Source organism: Sparus aurata, chromosome 1 (assembly GCF_900880675.1).
Source record: "Sparus aurata chromosome 1, fSpaAur1.1, whole genome shotgun sequence".
NCBI lineage: Eukaryota > Metazoa > Chordata > Actinopteri > Spariformes > Sparidae > Sparus > Sparus aurata.
In genome coordinates, this window is record NC_044187.1 from 32,896,747 (window position 1) to 32,923,039 (window position 26,293).

The 26,293-nt window shown below is 41.4% G+C and overlaps 1 protein-coding gene across 1 annotated transcript; it reads right to left on the bottom strand.

The window, feature by feature from the left end:
• Positions 1 to 4,062: 4,062 nt before the first annotated feature.
• Positions 4,063 to 23,658, bottom strand: LOC115583438 (N-alpha-acetyltransferase 15, NatA auxiliary subunit-like). Its single transcript, XM_030420290.1, has 20 exons — positions 23,402 to 23,658; positions 18,257 to 18,341; positions 18,042 to 18,146; positions 16,548 to 16,705; positions 15,780 to 15,914; positions 15,146 to 15,299; positions 13,763 to 13,882; positions 13,537 to 13,632; positions 13,191 to 13,297; positions 12,901 to 12,973; positions 9,815 to 9,984; positions 9,556 to 9,708; positions 8,054 to 8,182; positions 7,723 to 7,936; positions 7,399 to 7,592; positions 7,158 to 7,266; positions 6,950 to 7,048; positions 6,630 to 6,773; positions 5,945 to 6,042; positions 4,063 to 5,712 (listed from the first exon to the last, which is right to left on the bottom strand). The coding sequence occupies exons 1-20, from the start codon at positions 23,453 to 23,455 to the stop codon at positions 5,515 to 5,517; spliced, it is 2,595 nt and encodes an 864-aa protein (XP_030276150.1). The 5' UTR covers positions 23,456 to 23,658; the 3' UTR covers positions 4,063 to 5,514.
• Between the last annotated feature and the right edge of the window lie 2,635 nt (positions 23,659 to 26,293).

The following is a 26,293-nucleotide window of genomic DNA, read 5'->3' on the forward strand; positions in this document are numbered from 1 at the left end:
AAAGACACAGTGGACCGTGGTTACATAATACACACTGTCCCGGAGCTATTGTGGGCCTGCATCATGCATGGCTCGGACCGGCTCGGAGTGAAATTGTCTCTTTGTGTGTGAAACATCATGCGTGACCTTTAGACATGCTGCACTTCTTCAGCTGACTACAGGCAGGAGGCAGTTTGTGTGGGGATGAGGGCGGTTTGTCGGCAAAATGACCAAAATACATTGTACATTTGTTAACCTGCAATCCCTTCTGCCCATCCCCTACGATTAGTGTTTAGTCTGACTCACTGATCCTCTATCGGACAGATGTGTGTGCACGTTACAATCAATGGCCCCGACTTTTATTCTGAAACAGATTTTTAACTGCCTTTTTTCTTCACTCCAATAATAATAATATTCACTAAACTTTACACTGTAAATGCTGTATTCTTTATTAAATCAGAGCCTATATACTCTACAGAGTAGTTTCACTGTCGTGATCAAAGTGACAAGAACCAATATGTGATCACAAGAGAACAAGAAGATCTCAGAGACACTCTGCTGCCTGTAGTGCTCCTGTAAGATTTCTAGGATCATTCAGTAACATGTTGTGCTGCTGGAAACACATCTCCAGACCAAACACCTCTGGAAGAACATATGTTAGGGGAGGAATCATTACAGATATAGTTTTTACTGTAGAGTGAGCGCAAGTGTTGAGTTGTGTTAACAAATCACTGACTGACTGCAGCTGCAGCAGGATTCAGGGTGGCTGACAAATACAAAGCGTGTCTTTGTCGCCCTCCAGTGGATAAAGGAGCAAGAGGACATTTAACAACAGATCACACATTTACTGTCAAACATCACCGATGGGCAGCTGATGTGGCTTCAGCCATCTGTGACAGTCTGTTCATCTCTGCTGCTGCTATATTTGATTCTGCAGCTGTTTTGCATGTTCACATTTTCCAAAGTAAAGTCCACAGTCACAGAATAATGCTAATGCTAAACATCCCTGCTGGAAAAACCAGCATAGACCAGCACCAAAACACAACATATGCTGGTCTTTTTTCCAGCATGGATGATATAGGCTAACAGAAGCACAAATAAAATAAGGAATTAAGTCAGCTAGCTCACTCAGTAATGTTCATTCACTGAAATGTCTAAAGTTTGCAGGCATTAGCCATGAACCACTGGTCGAACCAGACACAGTAAGGCCGTAGAAGCAAAAACCCCTGAGCGGGCTGAATTGTGAAAGAGTTTATATTTATTATTAATTACGATGGAGACTTTTTTGAATTCCTTCAAAAGTGACGTAGTCTGAAATTGAAGTGAGTCACTTGATGCTGAGGGGCTCAGGTTCAGTCCTGAGCTTTGTTTATTTGTTCATTTAAAGGATCCCCAGCAGCTGATGCCATGTTAATCATCTAATCCTCCCAGGGCCACACTTTACATACTTCACATGTACACGATGAACATTGTTTGCATTAATATACATGAAATGACTTAAATTCACATTAATATAAAAAAACATTACATATATACAAAATAAAAACATTAACATACAGTTCAAGGCCAGTCAGCAGAGTACATACATTTAGATAGGAAACTCTTTACTACACACAACTCCAAGTGTCTTTTCAGTAGAGCCGTCCCGCCTGGTAAACTCTGTCGTGACAATATTGTAACTCCACTCAGACTCAGTGCTTTAAGGCTCAGCCACATGACCAATGTTAGTTTGTAATATGCACCTGATGGGAAGGTGTTCTCTGTCTTTCTGCTCGGCTCGGCCCTCCTCAGGTTGAGGTGGCTGCTTGCAGTTAGAATCTTGAATGTCTGTTATCAAGACAAAAGGCTCAAAGGCCAAAGGTCAGAATCTTCTGATGACGTCCAGGTGGGCAACAGTACCTTCATGTAGGCAATCAGCCCAACGTTGATTGAGTCAAAGGTTGCATGTACAGGATTCATCATGATCAAACATAAGAGAAATTAACTCTCTTAAGTATTAGAAGACATTACAGTGGAAATTACACCTGTCACAGTATTGTCGGGTGTCCAAACATAAGCTTAGGAAAACAGTTTTCAAAAAACAGAACTTTGTTTACTGCATGTTCCGTGCTTATATCCACTTTTCCCAGTTATTCAGTACATTGGATTTTATTTATAAAAAATGTTGTTATGGCAAGAGAACTGCCGCTGGACTTTCTCTGCTACAGTTCTCATCTCTTCATCACTTGGTTGTTGAATGTTGCATCAGTGTGACGCCTGCATGTACACACACACTCAGCTGCCCGTGCCCCTCGTGTGTTACAGGATCGTCACCATTGAGCAGAAGCATGTGATGTGATGGCCTCAGTCAGGATTGGATCGTTCTGTATCAAAACACCAGTGAGCATAAAGTTATAGTCATTTGAATTTTTTAAACTATTTGTGCAGACATCTCTCTTCACCGATCTCACTGATGCTCAGTAGATGCTACCAATAATGTTCTGGGCAGTTTTAATCCTTTGCTGCAGAGCCTTCTGGTCCCGGGCCGTGCATGAACCGTGCCAGTTTTTATGATGTTTCCACAAGGGCTTCTTTCTATTGCTCCTCTGTTAAAGCCGGCCATGAAGAGGAGCCTCTTTTTTTAACCAGAGTTCAGTTAGATATCCATTTAAACCAAATTTAACAGCAAAAAAAATGTGCTTCATGCTGGCTGACTTGGGGGGGGGAAAAAACAGCCATTCCTGTCTTTCCATTACTTTCTACAAGAGCCCTTTTTTTTTTTTTTTTTTTTTTTTAAATTGCATCTTGTATTTTGTGCTCCTTATTCTATTTTAAATGCCTATTTCAAGAAAAATAATGAGAATATCTGCCCACAGCTGGCACTCAAGGATGTCCGCTCATACCATTTCAAAACATACTCCAGTAATCACAATGCTTATCTGCAAACTCATCTTACTCTCAGAAAACTTTGCCCAAACAATCAGCCTTAAATGTAGACTTCTTATAATGGCTCTGATGTAAATCTGTAAGAACAAACTGATCAGGTGGATATACAAACTCCAAGTTCGTCTGCTGCGGCTTCTCATGTCTTCTTTTTGTTCTTCAGGTTCACTTGGTGACGTCACTTCCACCGCACATGCACACACGCACACACACGCACACGAAGTGACGTACCAAAAAGACTAAGTTAACTGACCGGTACGGGCTGTGAAGAAGATTTTTTCTTTGGCATATAAAAGTCTAACTGCTGGTTTTTGGCTGATGCCTCCCTACACATTCGGCATTTTATTATAACTGAATGGTGTAACTGGTGCTACTTACAGTAAACACTTGGTGGTACAGTGTTTATTGAGCCTCCTGATGGAACTATGCGCGAGTGTTTTTAAGCAGAAAATTGCATGAAAGGAAATCTGAACCAATCACAACACAGTCATCAGGAACTCGTGCTAACCTCATGTTATCTCTCATTGTCATTCAGAGATCAATAATAATGCCCATACATTGCAGTGTAAATATGTTTACATATGGGGTGCCAGTAAATTACAACCTGAAAGCAACACTGTGTTGACTGGACCAGGGACTTCTTTATGTTAGTCAAAAAGATGTTAAAAGATGCAGCATAAAGAAAGAATAAATTCACCTGACTTAACAAGACAACTGTTTTGATAATCTGAGGTGACAGAATTAATGTGGTACATGAAACCCAATAAAGGAAAAAAAAAAAATGGAGCCCTAAATGTGGGTTTTCAAGAGAAAACTTGTGCGGATTTGCTTGCATTAATGGTTAATAATCGAGGCCACTGTAGCAATATATGTCAGAAAAGTGCTCCATTCATTCGATAGAAGGGAGAAAAACCACATCTTATATCACTTACACCTTGGGTTACTACATTTTGAGAAAAATAAATTGGTCGTCATTTCCGTATATGGGAAAAAACGCATGGATAATTGCAACATGCAGCGGCTGACCAAAAGTCTGACATCAATGCTCTGAGTCCTACCTGATCCACACCAGCTCTGCCTGTCTGACCCTGAAACAGTGAGTAGGAACACCGCAGCAGTTCAGCTACAGTAACAGCGGGAACACACAAACGCAAAGAAAAACTGTTTTTTATCCGTTTGGTTTTAATACAAAAATCCAGAGATATCATACATCGTCATCTCAGATTTCATCTTTCACATTAGAACCCAAATTAGAGGAAAAAGGGGAAGAAAAGAGATTATTGGGAGAAAAAAAAAGGGGAAACAGAAAAAGTAAAACAAATTCCAGGTGCCCAGATGCTTTCACTTCTGTCACCTCAGGCAAACGGGCCGGATGCTGAACTCTGACCGTTAGAAGAGCTGTTTTCAGCTAGCAGAGAAGAGTCTTTGAAGGAGGATGTGACTGTTCCTGAGTCCCTGTGTACATGCAGATAAAACCGTATCTAACAGTGACAACAGCAACAACACATGTGACTCTGCCAGGAGGCTCAGTGTAACCACTTCAACCAGATCTAGAAATCATTATCAATAATAAGAGTTTCTTTGATCCATTATGGACAGGAAGGTGTCTATGGTATTGCTTAGATCTATCCAACTCGCCCAGAACTATGTAAAAACGGTAAGAGAAGCAGTGTATTGAAATGGAGCAAGACACACAACCTTTACAGTTTTTAATCTGTGCTACAAAGTGCTCCATAATAACAGACAGAGGATTACATATTCCCAAGTTAAACCAGGAATGGTGAGGGAAGCACAGTTTGACCAAAAAAAACGACAAAAAAAAACAAACACTGTTCACAAGTGAGGCCACTTTCTTCGGGCTGTGCCCCCGCACAGATCGGGCCTCCCTCACACACTCCTCTGTACTGCCATGTGTACATCAGCGGTTTACTGGAGCGTCTCAGCAGATACAGAAACACTTGTGGTCGCTGGATGTTCTCAGTGTCTCCTACGGGTCCTCAGTAACTCTTCCTGCTCAGCTTCCTACAGATCCGTCACAGATCAGATCCACTCAGCTCAGCCTCCTGTCCCCCAGTGACAGTTGTATCCTATTTTCATTTAAATTAGCTTTTTAAAATACGGGGTACACAGTATGCGATAGGCGTGTGTCGGAGCAGCACTGAGTCACTCGAGTGGTTGCTGTCACCGTTATTGATAATTTCCGAGGAAACCGACAGTCTGTGTCAGTCCGTCACAGTTTCTCCCGACAGTTTGCCAGTAACTATTGTTTATTTTTCATATTCAGCATGTTTGTCAGCTTTATTAAAAAAGTAAAATGGCCATTCTGTTATCTTCCTCTTTCCCCCCCCTCTTTCCCACAAATATACACAACCGCACACATGCCCTCAACACACACACACACACGCACGCAAACACACACACACAGTCCTGATTTTCACCATGTGGGAGCGAGCCAAGCCATGCCAGGTCAGACCCGATTAAGCTGAGCCAAAGTAACGAAACAACCACATTTTTCGCTTCCCATGTCTGGCTCTACAAAATGGCTGCCAGGCGTACCACAAGGCTCCGTGCTCGGCCCACTTCCTTTTCTCATCCGCTGTTGTTCTGTTGCGCTCACATCTCATTGGCTAGCTCCTCCGTTTCTGTGGAAACATCTCCGTTGGCAATCTTGGTGTTCTCCTCGTATCCGGGTGGCGTGAAAGCTAGCGTGTAGGGGAAAAGCTTGTGACACTCGGCGCGATACGACTCTACACGCTCCTTGGAGTCGCCAAAGATGCCATTCCGAAGACACTCCAGGGTCTCTGTGCAGATCTGAAGAGGGAAGACAAAGGAAAATGGGAAGTAAGTCAACAATCTACAGTGAGTAAGAGCTAAAATATTGGCTATACTCTGTGCCACTCATTTTTTTCACCAATTAAAGACTACGTTGTTTAGTAAGTGAGTATTTTTACTGTAGTATCACTTTACTATTACTACTATTGATGTATGTATTGCAACTTCTAAACAGACAGTTATCACACTGCATAATTCAATGAATGCATACCTGTATGGTTCTGTTGTTGAGTGACTCATCTAGTGCAGTGGCCAGCTCTGCTGCCTTTGATTCCGTCGATGAGTCCAGATACACCATCATCTTAGCAGCTACAGGTGGGAGAAAAGTGTCAGAGTCTGAGGTGTGTTTGCATGACAGAGCTTTGACAAATGACTTGGACAGGTAATACCCCTTTCTCACTGATTAAAAAAAACAACTAAAACTAACATCTGGCTTTTGTGTGCAATGTGAATGTCTACAATAGAAATGTACTCCTGGGACAATTGAGCCTGCAGTAGCATTTATCGCCTCAGTTTCGAAAACTTCTAATTACACTCTTCTTTGCAGATGCCATGCTGTCGTGCATTTAAGTTAGGGCAACTGGCTTGTTAATATCTTTCTATCCATCTCTGTCAAGCAGCGCTTGAACATTGTTCAGTAGCCACTGAGTTTGAAAAAGAGACTTTTAATGGAAAAAGCAATGGCTGTCAGAAGTTTCCGTGGGGTCTGAGCCTAGTCAGAGGCCAGATTGCTATTGAGCATGTGCAACTTTCAAGAGATGAGAAAGAACTGAGATGTCTCACGAATTAGAAAGAAAACAAAAGGCAAACTCATCCACTGGTAATGTGAGTTAATTGCCGATTGTAGCATCCCATGTTTTAATCCCATTGTGTGTATGAGTGTGTGAGAGGCCTACCAGCCAGTCGATGTGGTATGGAGTTCGAGTGCTTGGTGAGGTAGGCCTGGTTGAAGCTCTTAGCATTGCTGTCTCCGAACAGCCGGGTGATCTCCTGCTTCAGCACGGTCCTAACAGTCTCCGGCAGCTCCTTGCTCTCCGAGACTGAAAGAAGATGAAGGAGAGATGTGAGCAATGATAAGGGGGATGTAAATGAGGAAGAAGTATTAGGAAGTGAACGATAGGGGGATGGGTACAAAGATAGAAAGAAGGGATATATCAACACAGGAGCAACCGTGTGTTGAAAAAGGTTGGCATTAATGAGGAACTCTCTCTTGTACCTCCTTTAAAGAAGCGCACTAGACACTGGTGTAACCATGGGTCATCTGGGTCAATGGCCAATGCTCTCTTCACTGACTGAAGCATCAACAGGTATTTCTCTGAAAAGAGACGACAGATTGTAAATCCGAGTGAAGCAGAAATGACAGATGAAGTAGTGAGTCAGCAAAAACAAAATTACAGGTTATTTAAATGACTGAGCTAGCCAACCTTTCCTGAAATAGATCTCAAAGGCCATCAGGTGTGTGTCTATTTTGTCCTTGACCAGGTGTTTGAGCGGCATCAAGAACTTGACGGCTTCTTCCAGTGGATTTTCTACCTGTAAGCGGGTAGTGAGCGGGGAGACAGAAGTCAATGGAGTCAACTTCAACTCAACAGTCAAACACATTTTTCCAGCGCCTTGTGACGGACAATGTTTCTATGATTTGGATTCTTCACATTTCTCTCTAACCTTGACTAGTTTGTCAGGAATTAGCTCCTCTTTGGGCCCTCCGATCTCCTCGTCGTCATCCTCCTTCTTCTTCTTCTGGTTCTTGAGCTGCTTCTCCTTCTCTGCATTCTTCTTCTCCTCTTCCAGCTGAGCCTTCTTCTGGGCTCTCCGCTGCTTGTTCCTGAGCTTCTTCAGCTCTTTGTCTGAAAGGTTAGCTAGAAAAGAGAGCGCCAAAAGAGTGGGCTATTAATAATATTCAAATTGTACGGAGTTTCTCTTTTTTTGTGTTCAGGCAAGCAATTCATACAGAAAACTCAGTGGTGCAAATTAGATTCTAGCCCTCACCAGTATCAGCCTGCAGCTCCTTGCTGTCATCAGTCAGGGGATTGTCATGGAGGCTAAGGTAGATCTGGATGGCAGTGACAGCAGCCTTGTAGTAGAAGGGATGCATCCGGAGCACGTCCTCCAGCTTCAGTAGGTCCACGTAGGAGCGTAGCGTCATCTTCCTCATACAGTAGGTGTGGAAGTCAAATTGGTCGTCTGTGATCTCAACAAAATGCTGATGAAGAGGGCGAAGAAGAGGCAATCAGGGACCCATACATTAATCATAAACACAATTATTCAAACATGGCCTGTTATAATACACCAAGTATGACCCCTGATAATGAGGTCTCACCCTTTCAATCTCATGGCACTTCTTGAGGGCCTCCCCAAACTTGTTCATGCTCTTGTAGGCGAGTGCACACTCCGTCTGGAACCACATACACTGCATCTCATTGAGGTTCTCCACTGCTGACGCTCCCTCCTGGACGGATACAAACGAAGAGACGTGCATGAGCACAGTTAAACGACAAAGCAGGCAAAGTGCTTAATTATCTTGTCAACGGCTGCATACTAATTTGGAGACTAATTATTTTGTGTTATTGCGGATCTATTAAGATTAATTTCTAGAATTATCTTGTCACTCATGACCAGGCTCGTTTCAGTTCACCCCATGTGTGAACTCATTTGCAGATATGGCTGCTTGCGTCATTAAAAGGCACCAAGAGATTACTGTCATAATTAGACTTATAGGAGGAAACCATGAAGTTTTATTTTTTAAAGCATCTCCACATCTTCGTATATATTTTACTGTAGCAGTTCAAGGCAATCTAAATAACAAACACATAAAGCAAATGTGTTTATAAGACCATGAGCTAGAGCAGAACAACAAAGCAATTCAAGATTTTGAGGCTCATTCAAAGCATATCTAATGCATTTGCATGGTCAATACAGACAGACACACAAACACACAGACATACATCCACCCAATAAGTTTTAAAATCAAAATCAATTCAAATCAATTCATAAAATTGTTGTATCATTTCATAAACAATCAATAACCGAGCTAGAGCTGCAAAGATTAATTGATTAGTAGTCAACGATAAAATTGATTTCCATCTATTCTGATAATCAATTAAATTAGTTTCAGTAATTTAATAAAAAGGCCAGAAATCATCAATTACACCTTTTTAAAAGTATTTTCTCGTTTGTTTGTTCCACTCTGATGAATAAACTGAATCTCTTTGGTTTGTGGCTTTCTAGGACATCATCTTGGTCTTTGGGAAACACTTAACATCATCAACATATAACTCCATTATTAAAATAATCAAAGGATGGATCAAAAATGAATTTTGTTATTTATTTTTTTAAATGCAGCCCTAAACTGATTTTATTGAACATCCGTCCAAGTGAAGTTTACAATATTTTATTATGATTTATTTGGTTTTGTGTCTTTTGTGAATAGTCATCTCAGCCTCCATGTCCTGAATACACATACACAATAAACAAAGAAACCATTGATCTTACAACACTGAAGTGCTTTTGACTTGGGATCCTCTTGTCATTAACATCATTATGTCATAAATATCATATTAAAAATATGTTCTCTTATAAATAAGTCATCTTGAGCTTGACTCCTGCTCAACATAAGTGAGTATTTGTAAAGACAGAAATCCCCCCCTCAGGTTTTTAGAGTTACAGGCTAGTCAAACATGAGGGTCATGACATCTCCACATTGTTCCTGTTCTTCACAAATTGACTCAACAGGAAATACGATGATTTTGTTCTGACATTTTTACTCAGCTTGTCAGCTGCTACTGTGTACTTGTGTGCACACCCACGCACAGTTTTTCTCACCCGTGTGAACTTGGAGCACATTTCCTCAGCCTCTTTGATCATGCCAGCCTTCAGCATGTACTTGGCACACTTGGAGTTGATGAATCTGTCAGCGGTGTCCAGAGCCTGGGCCTCGTCCATCCACTGAGCAGCCTCTTTGATGTTCCCAGCATGCTGCAGGACGATGAAGGGCAATACACCAGTCATGAATAGAGCACCACAACACTATGCTCCTCAGTTATAGCAGTCGACAAGTGAACAAATGTGCGGCATATGTTACCTTGTAAATCTTGGCTTTGATAAGGAAGAGTTCGATGAGTGTAGGCGTGCTCTCAATGGCTGCGTTGATGTATTCTAGAGACAGCGTCTGTTGGCCAATCATGTCGTAGTGCTGTGCCAGGAAGTACTGCACCCAAAGCAACGTGGTTGGTGGTTCTTCCTTACCATCATCTGAAACAGTGCATGGGGATTGTGTATATTTACATTTTAAGACTCAATAGTTAAACTTCTTTGTGCAACATCTTTATTTTTTAAAGTTATAATCTGGAAGATTTGAATGAAATCAAAGCCTGGTGTGAAACTTTATGAAGTGGGCATTGCTCTCTAATTATTATCTTACATCATTAGTAGTGGGGCATGCCATTCACACCCTGGTTAGAATTACCTTCCTAGACAGGAAATGATGAAGCATGTTTTGATTTTATCTTATTGGTATCAGCCTATTTACTGTTAACCCTCCCACAGCTCACATCTGTATTTAGTTACTGCCAATGCACCCCCAACATTTCCTTGTGCTGAAATATGGGGAGGAATTTCTTGTGAATTAGTCACAGGAAATGCAAAGTATTTCTTCAGAATTCTGCTGTTTGCTTGTGTTGCAGAGCAGCTCCACTGCGCTGCTGTGCTGAATTTGGCTGAAGTGAGACTGTGTTGACACCTACCCATCTATCATTAGGGGTGTTCAAATAAATCGTTTTCATGATGCATCGCGATGCGGACATGAACGATTGTGCATCGAACTGGACAAGACACAAGCGGTGTGTGAAGTGTGTTCACAAAAATGTAATACCTAGGGAATACCACTAACTTGAGAAACCAAATTAGCCATTTTCATCCAGAGAGGCTACCGTCAACGTTAGCAGCTGCCAAAGAGACAGCAGACCCAAGATTTATTCACACAACAGGTAGGGTCGGCCTTTCTCAGTTATTTCTGTTTACAATTAAGGCAATGTTAAAATTTTAAATCAGCATAACATATTTCATATTAGGGCTGTCAACGAATATTCTAAATTTGCACATTTATTTGTATATTTAAAAAAAAATGGAGATTCGATTGTGAAAATTAATAATTGACTGTGGAAAAAAACACATCAGCGGCTGCTTTGCGAGGGGGCGCACTGCATGACGGGTCAGGGACAGGTCAAAGGAGTAGCACTTGCAAGCATCACTCACTGCTGAAAGTGAGACGCAACAAAAACCGTCGCAGATGCAGATGGCAGAGAGAAAAACGTCATGGCAGAAAGATCAGCATCGTTGATGGCACGGGCTTCAGAGAGTTTTGTCAAGAATTGGAACCGAGGTACCGTATACCAAAAATACCTATACAAGTTGTTATGCCTCGTGTTAGTTTGTCCTCCTGTTACTGACATAATGCGCAAATATAGATATTCGTATGGTTCGAACCTGTGTTTTTTTAGAGGAGCCCTATTTCATATTTCAGTTAACGTATTGTTTTCAAGTAAACAGCACTACATAAACTTTTGGTTCTAGTTTTTGTGATGTCTGCTTTCTCAGAGCACATACAATAAAGTTTTCATATATATCTATAACTCTCTATATCCATAACTCTCTATATCTGTAGATATCTATCACTCTCTATATATACCTATCTCTCTATCTCTCTATATCTATCTGACTGCTTGTATCCTTTGATGAAAACATAGCCATGTGCAAGAATCATGATGCATCGTGATATCGAAGTGAATCAAATCATTGACAGGATAATTGTAATCGAATCATGTGACCAGTGATGTTTAACACCCCTATCTATCATGTGCCTATTTTGCTCATAAGGTTCACGGATTGAACAAGGGAAACTCAGTATAAATGCATTCTTCTACTGCTCCTTGTCATTGGATTGTTCTGTATAAACATTAGTCTAATTAGATCCTCCGTACTCCACCGCTGATTGCTTGGCCTTGTTGGTTTAGTTCTCAATGCTTCACTCTAACTGTTACAGGCCGGCCACACAGGATGCTTGTTTAGTGTCAGGCGCCTGCCTTGTTGAGCTGCTGCTCACTCGTGTGTTTGTGTTCCTACGGGCTGCGTTGCTGCAGCATGGTTCCTGCCTGCCCTGTCTGTTTACATAGTGAAAGTGGGAAGGGGAAAGAGGAGGGAGACAAAAAAAGAGAGAAAAACTACCCTTCACATCTGTGACATATTCTACAGATACAGACGTTAAAACTGAAACGCTGGCATGATATCAATATGGCAGGCTACAGGTCATTTTCAGGTCCATTTTTGCTAAGAACCTAGCTCTGGTAATGTCCCTCTATCAGCTCCGCTGCTGGCTGTTGGTTTTTACAAGCCAAATGTGAGAAAAATCCATCAATCCATTAACACATACAGACAACCACTGAAGATAGGGTTTGAGTGGAGGTGACAGAGATTTTCTTGACCCTGGTCATCTGCTGGACAACAAGAGGGAGGGAGATAGGTGGGACGTGCTACCCACCTATCTCCCTGCTCTTGGCTGTCCCCTGTGTCGCAGACCACTGGGTGTCATGGTTAGCCTGCTGTTAAACCAGAGGGAGGGAGGGATTACCACTAGCTGCTGTATTGTTTTGCACTTTTACATAGGTCATGGTTATCTAGTCTTATTTTCTCATTACTCTACATTTCAAAATAAGTTGGGTAGACTGGAAGGGAAACAAGTCCTCGTTGATGGAAAAGACCCAACGGTGAGCTGCTAGATGAAGAGCCGCTTGATGCTGCAATCTTAACTCCTCAGCAAGGTAACACATGTCACTGCGCTCTGTTGTTTACTTGCACCATGTGCAGCATAAAATCAGACAATAAAAGAGATTTATCTGACATTTCTTAAATAAACAGGTCTACCAGTTTATTTAAGAAACCAGTTGCTCTTCAAATGTATTTCTGAGTAGCAGCTCAAAGGCTGTTTGCTGTAGTATTTAAACCAAGCGTGGTACAAACCAATCAGCCAGGGCTGAAGGATTACAAGGATGAAGGAACACAACTTTAAAAACTCCCCATTACTCGACATTGCACACTCAATAAATTTGATGATAAAGACATCAAATTCATCAATTCATTATCATCCCCCTGATTTAGACATTTTCTTCTCACCGTTCTGGTTGAACATTCTACAGCTTTTTAATGTGGTTTCATAGCTGACCACCAGCTCCTCTATTATTGCCACCTGCAAAGAGAAAGAGGAAAGAGTATATTACCTCAGCTGCAGTGTGAGCTATATATCTGTGAATATTTTAATCTAGGACAGCAGAATCTATCCCTTAGATTGACCTCTCTTCTTGCAGTGAACGATGTAAGTTGGTTTAAAGTAAAGCGAGGAATAAGTGTCATTGTGCTTTAGACTCCAATCAGTCATCTGACATGTCTAGCAGCAGTGCTGTCACCTTTTCTTTGTCTTTGTACAGTGATTTGAGGGTGGTGAAGACAGGCGGACAGCCTTTGCTGAAGTTCATCCTCAGATACCTGTCCAGACACTCTCTGAACTTGTCACCTATGGAGAAATATGGTGAGAAGGAGAAGACCAGACATTTTAAATCCACTTCTACCACACAGCTCACTTTATGTTTAAAAAACATGACCACAAAATAAAAGTGGAGTAAAAAACAAGAACTCAAGTAACAAGTAAAGCTTAATACAGATGCTAGCAAGTTAATTTAATCCTCAGTCACACATAGAAATGTTGATTGAGGTCACTGTTTTAGTTGAAAGGAGACGTATGATTGGCCACACCTGAGAGGAAGGTGAGGGGCAGTCTGCGAGGAACCAGTCCTTTAGGAAACTTCTCCCAGGCATCTTCGTAGATCTTGTGCCTCTCCTCTACACTGCCTAGAGAAAATAAAAACACGTTAAGAGAGTTGACAGTCAAGAGCTGACAATTGCAGCTTGTTCAAAGAAAGTGGATATTATATCATTCAGAGGCCAGACGCTTGTTTATAATAAATATAATGTGTCATACTTGGTTTTAAGGCTTTTTCCAGGCCGTGGTAATAGGACCAGTTTTCCGGGTTCCTCTCCTGCAGGCGACGGTAGACTTCTGTTGCCTCATCCAGGCGCTCCAAATTCAACAGTAATTCTCCTGTGGAAAGATGAGCGAAGAGTTTCGGTGTCAGGGTTCATAGACAGCCAAATGCTGCATAAATTAATTGCTAATAAATGCGAATTTTGTAAAAATAGAGCAGCCAACCTTTCCTAGAAAAATGCAGCAGGTACAGAGCAACTAGATCAAACATCACTTTCTGATTTTATCAACACTGATTCTGGGCCAGGTGTAAAATCTAACAGTCGGAAATTAAGTTCATCTACACGTGTAAATATGCTTACATTGTACTTTTTTAACAGATTATATTTAACAATAATATTTCAGATGATAAATAGTAATATATGAATATATAAATGATATACGCAGTTATATACAGCTCGCAGATTTTCAGTTTTGCATTTCAATTCTGCATCACTGCTTCCACTGGTAGTGAACACTGGCTCCAAAAACTCCACGCGAGTAAATGGACAACCCCTGTTAGTATGCAAATAATGCAATGACACTGGAGGTGGTGCTAGAGTAGGATAGCATCACAGTGAACATGGCAGACAGCATGACGTCTCATGATGTCTTCTTTCAAATCTTTCGTGTAGGGATGTTGAGTACAACGATAGTAAACAGAAACAGTGGGCAGAACTGTCGCATGTCGAAACATGAGCAACATAACGCCATCAGTGAAACAGCAGTCTCTTTCTGATACTTTCAAACAAATCTTTCCTACCAGTTCAGGAAAACACAAATCACAAAAAAAGAATCACTGTTGCTTAAGACTTGCAGCCCTTTTCCAGTGGTGAGAGATTTGGGTTTTCGTCACGTTATGACAACAATTGATGCACGTTACACTGTGCCCTCATACGTTTTTCAGCAGCCAAGTTATTTCCAACCTTTCATAAAAGAAATGCAAAGCCATACAAGATAAATTGGCTTAGACAGAGTTATTTATTTGACATTATAAAATACACTGGAGATGTAAAAAGCTTTTTGTTGTTGCTCATAAAGAAAATAAAGAGAATTTGACAGCGATATTGTACCTATATTTCCTCTTCACACAAAAAATGCATATCGAACTGAACCGAAGCTGTGATTCAAAAACCGAGATACGTATAGAACCGTGGGCTAAATGTATGATAGCATCCCTACTACTAAACGGGCTGCACGTCTTTGCATACGTCTATAACACATGTGTTTGCTCTATTATTCACCTGAGACATGTTGTGCCACCAATGGCCAACCAGGGATTTCTGTAGTTTGGGATTCAGTGTTACACTAGCAGAATACGTCTGAATCACAATGACCCACCTCGTGTCTCCTCTACAGCCAGCTTGTCACAGATCTGCTTCTCATAGTTGGACAGATGCTCCAGGGCCTCCTTGTGCAGGCCTGCTTCCCTCAGCACCTGGTTCTGGTACAGTAGCAGCTCGCTGTATTCGTAGTCCACTTTGTCTGGAGACGTCTGGGCAAACAAAGAGGCATATGTGAAATTGTGAAAGTTTCTCCAAGCAACAATGGAAAACTACAGGAGCTGCTGGGTGGACTTTTGTATCTACGCAATTCAGGAAACTCTGCATCATTCCTGGCGCATATGTGCAGTTGCCTAGTCACACCAGCTTGTTGTATTACACGGATGGCACAAAGGCAGGAAACAGACGGGTCTTATCAGGAGCAAGCCAGAGAGAATGTGGGCTCTATTGTAGAGGACAGACACCAAACCCATATTTAAAAATCTATTGAGGGCACGTAACATGCACTGTAACTCACATGCATCAATCGGTTAGTCGGACACATACTACATGACAACACATCTGAGTAATCAAATTACTCATCTAAATGCGATGGGTTGCTGAACAGCTGCGTTGTACAAAACACTTCATATCCATTCTTTGTTAAATCAGTTTCTCAGTTGGGAGCCAATCAAACTATAACTGGGTCTTACCTGTTGTGTTTTCCTGAACTCCTCGATGATCTTTGCAGCCATCTCGTAATCTTCCAGGAGGTGATACGCGATGGCGTAGCCGATCCAGGAGGCCCGTTGTGCTGGACGCAGCTGCAGCAGCTGGTACCGTGTCTCCTGTGGAAAAGAACATACAAACACAGGTGGGTTTAAACATGTTCAACATAAGAACCACCATGTCCTCTGGATGGCTGACAACACAAAGTGGAGAGGAGAAATTTTGCTGATTCATGGTTTTGACACCAGGTTGTAGCTCAGAGAACTAAAAAGGAACCCTAATACACAGCCCCTCCCTTTCCCTCTCTCATCCATATTTTTAATCCTCTCAACTAGACTTTCATCTTGCCATTTCATACCTCTCACCAAATAAGCATCTAAATCCCCGGCTGTGTCCCAGGAGAGCTGTTCTACATTGTGAAGACTGACTGCAACCTGGTATTTGCCTGCTGATACTCTTCGTCCTCTCCAAAACATTGTGCCACCATTGTGCCATACACACAGATTGGAGTGTGTATTGCTGAACGTTCTTTCCCCCACAACTATTTCAGTCTGTTTTATTATTGCATGAAAAAGAAAACATGCCATATTTCTTAAATGTGGATGTGGACACTAGGGAGTGCTGTTCTACAGCTGACACTGTGTCCTGACCCCCCCCCCCCCCCCACCAGTATGATAAATCAAAGGGTGTCTTAGGATAATTATTTAACGAGATAAAAACTATCCAGTCATAGTTCCCCCGCCAGTCCTCACCCTGTAGCCCTCCAGGTCTCTCATCTGGATCTGCAGCAGAGACAGGTCTCGGAGGATCTGCAGGTTGTCCTTGTCCCACTTCAGAGCATTGCGGTAACACTTGATGGCCTCGTCATACTTCTTGTCTGAGCGCTGCAGTAGGCCATATACGTGCCAGCCTGGGTTGCACGCAGAGTTAAGGAACATAGGAATAATCTCCTTCACACAATCTTATCAAAGACCAATTCCCGATTCATGCAGAAATGCACTGAGATGGTGAGATTACTGTGGCCAAATTAGCTACTCATGGTTAGAGCAAACAACTGCTTCGACTGGTTCATAATTTATCCATTACTTAATGATGCTTCTCTAACAATGTTTATTACAGGTTAAGTGAAACTTCTTGAAGAAGCAATAATTTGCTACCAATTTCAAAATGACAAGAAAAACATTAATAAAACAAAACAGCAAAATAGAATGGGTTGAAGTTTGCAGCACACACCTATGATGGTGGCTGTCATCTAAATAGATGTTGAAGACAAGACACAGTGGATATTATCTTAAATATGGTTGCATATATCAATGACAACCATTATTAACTACTTGTATTTAAAAATGTCAGAAAATTCTGGATTTTCTTATTTTGATTATTCTATATCACAGCTGTTCAGAGGCCAACTGATGTCTTCAAATTACTTGTTTTGTCCGACAAACAGCTGAAGGTCAAAAACATTCCACTGACAGTGATATAACAAGAGAATTAGTAAATCCTCAAATCTGGAAAAGTAGCAAGGCTAGACAGTTTATCCTCGATACTTGACTAAAATGTTTTACTTTAGGCAGATAACTAATTGATAAACCAAATCATTGTTTTAGCTCTGGTTTTGAATGAATTGTCTTATCCATCAGTGTAGAAAATGTACTGAGACAGATGAAGACAAATGGAGAACAAGATGGGAAAAGAGCAGGGAGTACATTATATCCAAAGAAAAATTAGCTAATTTGTTCACAAATCTAATCTTTAATTTTACAGTAATGATACTTTTATGTCAAGCCGTTGCCCTTTCAAACACTTTTAGGGATGGATGCTGTTATACAAGTGCACACAACATAAACAAGACAGGTTTTTGCTACAGACACTCAAGATAAGTGACTGGTGAAGCTAGAACAGATAGTAGGGTGTTGTCTGCTCAGTGATACAGTATGTTGACTTTAGGGCTTAGGCTGAGATAGCACTTATCTGCTGGAAATGTGCACGGATTTCACTGTGGCCTGGGAGTCACAGACAGAGAGAGAGAGAGGAGGGAGGGAGAGAGGATGCGCTGACTATACTGCACAAAAGACAAGAGCTCCCCAGCACAATATGTGGCATCCTAGGGCCCCTCAAACTCCACAAGTCAGACACACATTGACCCGTTATACAAAACTCACACCAGCCGAAAGTCTTAAATGACCCTTTACCCAGAACACATCTCCTTTACTAAATGATGTGTGCCATGCCATTAGCAAGGATACAGACATGGCTCCGGAGGTCATTGCGCAGGCCTCTTCTCACCAGGTCGTAGGCCTCCTCCTTCTTCCCCAGACAGTTCAGGGTCAAGCCCTTCATCGCCAGGGTCTCTGGAGCGGGATAATGGTAAAGCAGACAGTCAGAGGTACAGTGCATGGTGACAAAAGGAGAATTTTTTCGTTCATCTGTCCGTCCCTACATCCACAAATCTGCTGCTTACCTCCATGCTCGGCAAACTTGGGGTTGGACAGGATTTGTTTGCAGAACTTGAGCCCGTTTCTGTACTGCTTGTGTTCGTAACATCGCTGTCAAAGGAAGGAGAGAGAAATCACATTAGGGCAAGAGCCATATGACAGTGAGACAAACTTGAAAGGTATAGTCTTTTTCAAACTACCTGAACTGTAATAATAACTATAAAGTGGTAAACTGGAAGCCGGATGTCATCCTCCTTTGAACATGTATGTTCAATCCATGTTGTTACAGCAGTGTACAAATCACTTTAAAGACCTTAAACAACCAGGCACAATAAGGCTGTGATAAGTCAGCACTCCCAAGTTCACCAGCAATGATATTATTAACACCAGAAAAGCAATATCGGACAATGTACTCCCGGGTTATTCCCCCGAACACTCCAGATTAACATTTATCAGCCTTCTGCACAAAGCTGAGCTTAAATGCTTAAACAGAATTTCTACTGACACGCACACAGTAATAAACCACCTTAAAAGGAATAACCAGCTTTTTGCCCCAACGTTATAGTTAGGTATGCAGTCGCACAAACAACACTACTTCTCTTTTTAAGCTGATCACTGAGTGTCAGAGGGGATAGTGGTGTGTGTGTGTGTGAGTGTGAGTGTGAGAGAGAGAGAGAGAGAGAGATAGGAAGAGTCAAGCCAGCAGATGGCATTTCGTTGTCCAACAGCCAACTTCACTAGTGGTGAAAAAAAAAAGAGAAAAAAAGATGACGTCAACTTCACATATGGGTGCCAAGGTCAGTAATGAAATTACAAGTAATTCACTGTTGAACTGGATGGAGGATCGCACCATGTGAAGACACTTGGGGCCAGAGGACAGGCAAAAAAGGCTCATGACATGTCAGTTGGCGGATGACACTGCCGTATCTACATATTGTACTCTAACTGAACTGTATAAAAGACAATGTGACACTAAATTGTGCAAACAGTTACACATGTGTAAAAAACAAAAGGAAAGAAAAACACCATCTGCTCATGGGGGTTAAGGGGCTAATGGAGAGTAAGAGGACATACATTAGGAGATTAACTTGAACTGGCTCTGTTTGGTCTGGCTGACTACTCCATTGCTGCTTTTCATTCATTCCATAACATAATGGTAGCCAGGCATAAGGCCTCAGCTTTGCATTGGGTCTTCAACAATAACTCTTTGTCCCATTACTAAACATAAAACTGCGCTCTTGCTTTGTGCACAAACGCACAAAAGCTCAGAAGTTGCCCTCAAGTTCAACTAGACTAAGTTACAGTATGTTTCTTCTTCACTACACTCCATAGAGAAAAGATGTCATGTAACACGGGTCAACAGAATGACTTAAATCGTTTGCAGAGGGTGAAGCATTCTACTGAGTGCAATAATCAGGATTGAACTGAGATAAAACAATGTATGAAAAACATTTTTTGCTGGAAATTGTCCATCATTCCATTATATAAAAAAAAATCAACTTCTTACAAAAGGTACCCTTAAAAGTGTGTGATTAAGTTAAAAAACACAAGTTTTCCTTGCAAATGTTGGGCGACACAGAAGCTATCCATACAATACATACATGGCATTGTTCATCTGTTGAGTCCTCACCAGAATAACCCTCAACAGAAATTGGGTGGCACAAGAGAGAATGACCGATATTCGCGATTGAAAAAAGGAATTCAAATTTATCGTCACAAAAGGACCACATAACATATTTGATACCAGCAGTATGTAGTCAATGGTCACATGCAAAACATTTTAAATTAGGCAGATGAATATGTTTCTGTGGTAAAATCTACTTTTAACACAATTTGACAAGGCATCAACAGACATTCCTGTCAACGATACCTGTGACAAGTTTCAGTTCAAAATGTCACACATGCATTATGCAAGTACAGAAGCTAGCACACACACAAACTGTACATTTAATGTAAATTTAGCAACATTAACACCACCAGCTGTGCTTATTCAGCATGTTCTCTTCCTCACCCAAAATAACTCGGCCCCCTGAGTTACACAGAGAATCTGTCAGAGCGGTGGCTCTGAGCTGCAGGGATCACTGCGAGGAGTACAAACGTTAGATTTAGAGAAAACAGTTCAAAGCCACACTCTCATCATGTGGAGGGGAAGGTCGTAGCGAGGAAGATGCTAGTGGTTACAACTCACAAGCGTTTGCATTAGTGAATGGCAACTGAGTGGCAACTGAACATAACAAGGGAGCAAGATATATATAAGTAGGTTTATAGTAATGTAGTAAGTGACAAGATGTAGTAGAACATCTTGTCACTTACTACATTACTTTAAATCCACTTTATTACCTTAGAAGTTTGTTCAATTAAATTGGAGTTGGGTTTCAGCTCGGAAAGGACATTCAGAAGCTTTCAGAAAATTGACTGTTTGCAATCAACTCAACAATAGTTGTGTGTCGGCCAAAAGGTCCTGGCACCTATGAAGCTCCAACTTCAAATGTTATCCATAAAACATGTAGACAGTCCTGGATGAATCCCTTCATATAAGACTCACTTTCACTTTCACTGAACTTGTCCTGCAACATGCTGGCTCCCCTTTGGTAGAGGCATGCTGCTACAGGTATGAATAAAATTCAATGAAACACCTGAAAGTTCAGTTTAAAGAATTACATCCATTACTCTGAAGACTTATCACATGCCAAGACTCCACACAAAGCATTTTTTCTCGTTTGTGCAGAGATTTTAAAATTGTGAGAATTTATTACAGGTGCAATAGTTTTCTGTTTCAATATGAAGTGAATTTTAGAGGTGTATGTTTTCTTTACTCCACTGTCTGTAACTGTTTTATTATTTGTTGGGGCAACTTTGTGAAAAAACAGGCACACCTGGCTGTAATTTACTGGCCTGAAAATTCAAATACAGCAGAGAATTATTCTTGCAAGGACAATACTGCAATACATTATTGATGAAAACTGCAATTTTAGTGAGATTAATGGCACTTGGTCTAACTCTACAGTAGGCCAACAGCAAGGAAAGGTGTTTCTGCTTACCCCGTAAGAACAAAATAGACCCTCATCCAACTCCAATGCCATGCACAAGTTGGAAACCTGCCAATTTCTAATAATGCATTTGGGCACTCAGCCTGGGAAAGCAAAAATAAAGAGGGGTGTGGTCCGCTCCTAACTACAACCAGAGAAAACCATGTCAAATCTCATATCACATCCCCTGTGCAGAAAGGTTAATGACAGTAATTTTATTCTGGGTTTCCTAGTTCACACAACAACAAATTCAACAAGACAAAATGCCTTCAGGCTTCTTGTGAACTAGGAATGAGACCTAAAGGTCACTTCACTTCAGACAAGTTTAACATTGAACTCTGATAAACACATATTGAACCATATGCCTGTTGTAGATGAACCTGCAGAAATCAAGACCAGTGGAAGCCTTTTGAACATGCTGTACCAAACTTAAAAAAGTAGCGGTGATGTGCTCCAGTTAAAAAATGTGTATTAGGTATAGTTAGAATGGTGGGGAAGATTTTTCTGATAAACGCCTTCACATTATGTCTGACAAAAAAAAAAATAATAATTTCAGTGACCTTAACTGCAAGTGATTTAACTGCATTAATTTTTTTAAAATATCACACCGATTTCCACATAAACATCACCATAACAACGTAATCCTTTTTTTTTTTTTTAAGTTGGTAAATTCCACAATTATCAAGTGTGAGATCAGAAAATCTTTCCATTCTGACAGTGCAGTCCACTAACATTTCAAGGAAAAACAATATGCCCTCTGAGATATGCAGCAAATACAGGCTCCAAGTTTTCAAGATCAGGTGCAGGTCACAGTCCCGTTTTTCCTGCCAGAGGTAGAGCGACTGAATGCCAGCCGTCTGCCAATGTGCTGATAAACATCCACTAACTCCCAGCAGAGCCCCTGCCTTTCTAAACAATGGTGTTTATCTGAAGCTGATAGTGATGTTAAAGTAGTACCACGTATTCCCACGTACTCCACACTGTTGCTGGAGAGGATGAAGCTGGGTGTGCATGCAGAGATGTTTAACAACACATGCTGACAACCGCTGAGCATGGCAGAGAACTTGTTAAACATGCAGCAAACTACACAGAGTTTACAGACAGTTCAGTTGCTGTCACATCCTGTTAATGTAAATTTAGCCTTCATTCACACCTGTTCAACCAGTCTCCTGACCTACATAAATCTGCGTGCAGAAAACAAACAAACAGCGAGGCGACACAAGGACTAAAACATGGAAGAGAGAGATGGAGGGATGGAGGGATGGAGGGATGGATATGGGTGGGCAGCTAGCTGCCAGAGCACAGCAGGCCCGAAGCAGCTACAGATTTGCTGACACAGTCACACCGGTGCTACCCTAACATCCTTTCGTTTTCACAAAGGCATTACCAGTTTGACCTAATCTAACCTAGACAGATGATGGTAATGTGTACATGCCGAGGTCCCACACAGACAGATTAAGACTGACAATCATCTAAAGTCTGCTAAAGCATGATATCTAACGCGAGCTGACTAGCGTTAGCTGATTAGCTAACGTCAAGTGGCCAGCCAGTGGGCTGTGCTCACATAGCAGTTTAGCATGGCCCACGTCTAACACAACTCAATCGTATAGTTATATTCTGGTTAGGTAAGATGCTATGCACATAGCTAACAACAAAAAACATGCCAAAACATTAATAGAAGAAGCCTGAGAAGCCAACTTAACCGCACACATGACCGTTGCTGTGACTAGCGAGTGAGACATCGTGGACACTAGCTAACGTTACAGTTAAGCTACTGGTTGTTGTAGCTGTTATTTGACAAGCGGTGAGGCCTTTCGCTACCAACTAGCCCTGTCTGGCTATGCAAACTTTCACCAGAGTGTTTTTTAAGAGTGTGGTGTTTTAATGCACACAAACAAGTCTGTCAGAATGACAACAAAGTCACGAACAACCATTTTGGCCTCACGCTACAGTGACAGCGCACGTCAGGGCCGGACTAGCTGACCCATTCAATGATGCCATCTTGCTAACAAACCGAAGCTAACGCTAACTACCGGAGAGCTACACTGGCACACAGAGTGCCGCTGCGATGGATCTTTAAAATCGTCAGCTGTCCGTATTAACGACTGCTATCGTTACACTTGTCTTTAACAATTAACTCACCAAAATCCTCTTGAAGAGAGCATTCTCTTTCGGCGGTAAAGTAACTGTCGGCATTGTTGCAGTTGAGATCAGCTTCCCCCTCGACCTCAGCACATGTAGCTAAAGTTAGCCCAGGTAGTCAAGACGAGTAGAGCGGAGTGATGGCCCTGGCTCGCCTGCTTCAGCCGCTCCGCTCGATTGCTCCGTCTCCTCTCCTCGCTCGCTTCCTCCTCACGTGGTGACGGAAGCTCCGACACCTTTCAAAATGGCGGCCGCTGGCTTTTGAACAACAGTGGCTGGTAGACAAAAACAATGCAATGGTCGCCTCCAGGCATGGTGATATACACATATATGTATTAAAACATGTGTGTATTCTGCGTATTATGTCCCTCTTCTTAATTGGAAACAGCAAACCACCCGGAATACTGCCCATATATTATCTTAGCTTGAAAAGTTAAACTCAGTGCTGCCACAGACATTATAGAGATGATGATATACAGACTGTAGTGCTGCACAAAGTAAGACTGCATGGGAGAAAGTTTGCTCCTTATAATGTTCCATTTGGGCCTTCAGATGTAAAGAAATACATTTAACAGTCTTTTAAAATATGTTTATATATAATAATATTTAGCCTTTGCAACTTTTTAAAAGCAAAATTAAAAAATGCTCTTTAAATTTGTAAAATGCCTATGAATAATTTTCATTAACTGAGCAGTACGGGCAGAATGACGCTTTGCGCAGGAAGTCAATTAATTAAGAAAACTTGTGGCTCCTACTTGTATAGCCTAAATTGCATGCTGGACTAGAACTGTCCCCCGCGACCAAACCATTTGTGAGGTCACAAAATCTCAAATTTGCCCGTCTCATACCGAGATTTAGACCCGAGCACATGGGCTACATCATCAAGCTAAGTAACAATAGGCTCAGATAAAAATGGGTACAACCAATTTACAGATATCATGTGTACTTTCCACCTTTCAGTTGACTATTTCACAAAACACATTGTATGGTTCTAGATTATTTGATCACCTTGCAGAGATTTGAATTAGCTTCAACACCTTTTCAATCACAGTTTATCTAGATAATCTTTGTGTTATGTAGCCCATAAATACTGGATCTGAACAACATCTTGAGTCTGCCACTGCCCTCTACCCCCACCCGCTCCTAACCTAACCGCCAAATCACCACTCTAAACTTACCCACGCCTCGACACAAACCCTCCCCCACCCATCCCACCTTATATCTATTGTAAATCATTGATATGATAAAATTATTGTAATACAGATCAGCTGAACTGATCACATCTGTTTTCGTTTCTTGCATATCTCTGACGCACAAAGGCAAAATCCAGGCTTTAACTTTGATCTCTCACGTTGAAAACTAAATGACCTTACAGTTATACAGGGAACTACAGTAATAACTGCAGATTTACAGCTTTTACTTTGGAAGTCAGCCCGTGGTAACAGCCTGGCTCTAAAGATGGGAATGCTGGCTCGTCAGTCGGTCTACCACTATGCTGAAATATCTCAACAGCTATTGGATGGAGAGAAAATGTGTTTTCTGACTAAATACCTGCTTAACTGATGTCCCTCCCAGCCTTGGCTTGTGTTTCATCCTTATGCGCAAATGTGCTTTTCTTCTGTTGACTGCAAACAGCAAGTTTAAAGCCTTCTTATTGTGCTTTTTTATACCCGTATCATCATTTTCAGCGGAGACGGATTGCAAGTACCGCTTTGAATCATGTTTTTAATTTTTCTTTTGACACCGCCGAGGTTGTTGCTGAAAGAATTAGACTAAATCTTTCATACACAAGCCATAAGAACACATCTAAGTAACACATTCATATCATAAGCCCGTCGGTCCACACATGCCTTTGGCAGCTATAACTTTGTTGCTTTGAGCCTTCTTTCATTTGTCCAGAGGTATGCTCTCCTTTTGTATGAAACATTCCACTCTGCTGCCTGCGAACTTGTCCATGTTTACCAAATCAAAGTCATATGACGCACACACTTTGACTTTCGTGTGAATCAGTGGCTTGACGTGAAACCCCCTCTCCTTTCCCCTACCCGTCCTCCAAGACCATCCCCTGCTTACACCCCAAAACAAACCCTCCAGCCCTCGCCCATCCCTTTCTGTACATGTAGTGAATAGTGTGAACTTGTTGATGTAAATGTTGTCTGCCTGTCTATGCCTTTGTGAAAATAGATATATATTTTTAATATCATATTATAAAACGGGAGAGGAAGTATTAAAGTACTTGTTTTGGAGAAACAGATTAGACATGATGGTCTCTTTTAATCTTAATCTAAGCATATTAGGTATTTTAGACATCAAGTACATAAATTAACACATCAGTATGATAAAGGAATAGAAAAAAAAGTTGCAGCTTTTGCCACAGTGATATCTACTTGAATATCTTTGACAGCATGAAGGTTGAGAATAACATTTCAATCATTTGGATTATCGGATTAAAAGTGTCCTAATTGTAACGCCTCTGAATCACCGTGCCAAAAAATCTTCCACCTTTCCCCTTTCTTGGGTATATCCAGGGCTGTGTTTAGTTTAAAATCTTCCTTCTTAAATCGTAATGCTACAGTACACAGTTACATTTGAGAAACCACTGTTCTACCAAAAATGCTGCAATCGTTGGGGCGAGGCCCTCTCCTGTTTCAACATGTCAGAGTCCGGTCCTTTAAGAAATGCTTTTCTCCTTTTGGTGTGAAAGAACTCAGCTGTCCTGCAGACAGACCTTGTAGATGGTTTCTCAATCACAAGCTCCGTATTGGCTTTTAGGTGTAATGCACAGGTGTCCACATACAGTCGGCCATGTTGGGTGTATGATGACACGAGCCCCTGCTAATTTTAATGACAATAACGATTAATTCTCAAATGATGACCTACACCTGCAAAAAG

Bases quoted from the DNA above. Each gene is read 5' to 3' on its own strand.
- LOC115583438 (XM_030420290.1), bottom strand. From the start codon at position 23,455: ATGCCGACAGTTACTTTACCGCCGAAAGAGAATGCTCTCTTCAAGAGG. The intron at 12,974-13,190 runs GTGACAGCACTG...TTCTCTTTGCAG, and splicing joins TGTACAAAGACAAAGAAAAG to GTGGCAATAATAGAGGAGCT. The intron at 6,043-6,629 runs GTAGGCCTCTCA...TCCCACCTGTAG, and splicing joins CATACCACATCGACTGGCTG to CTGCTAAGATGATGGTGTAT.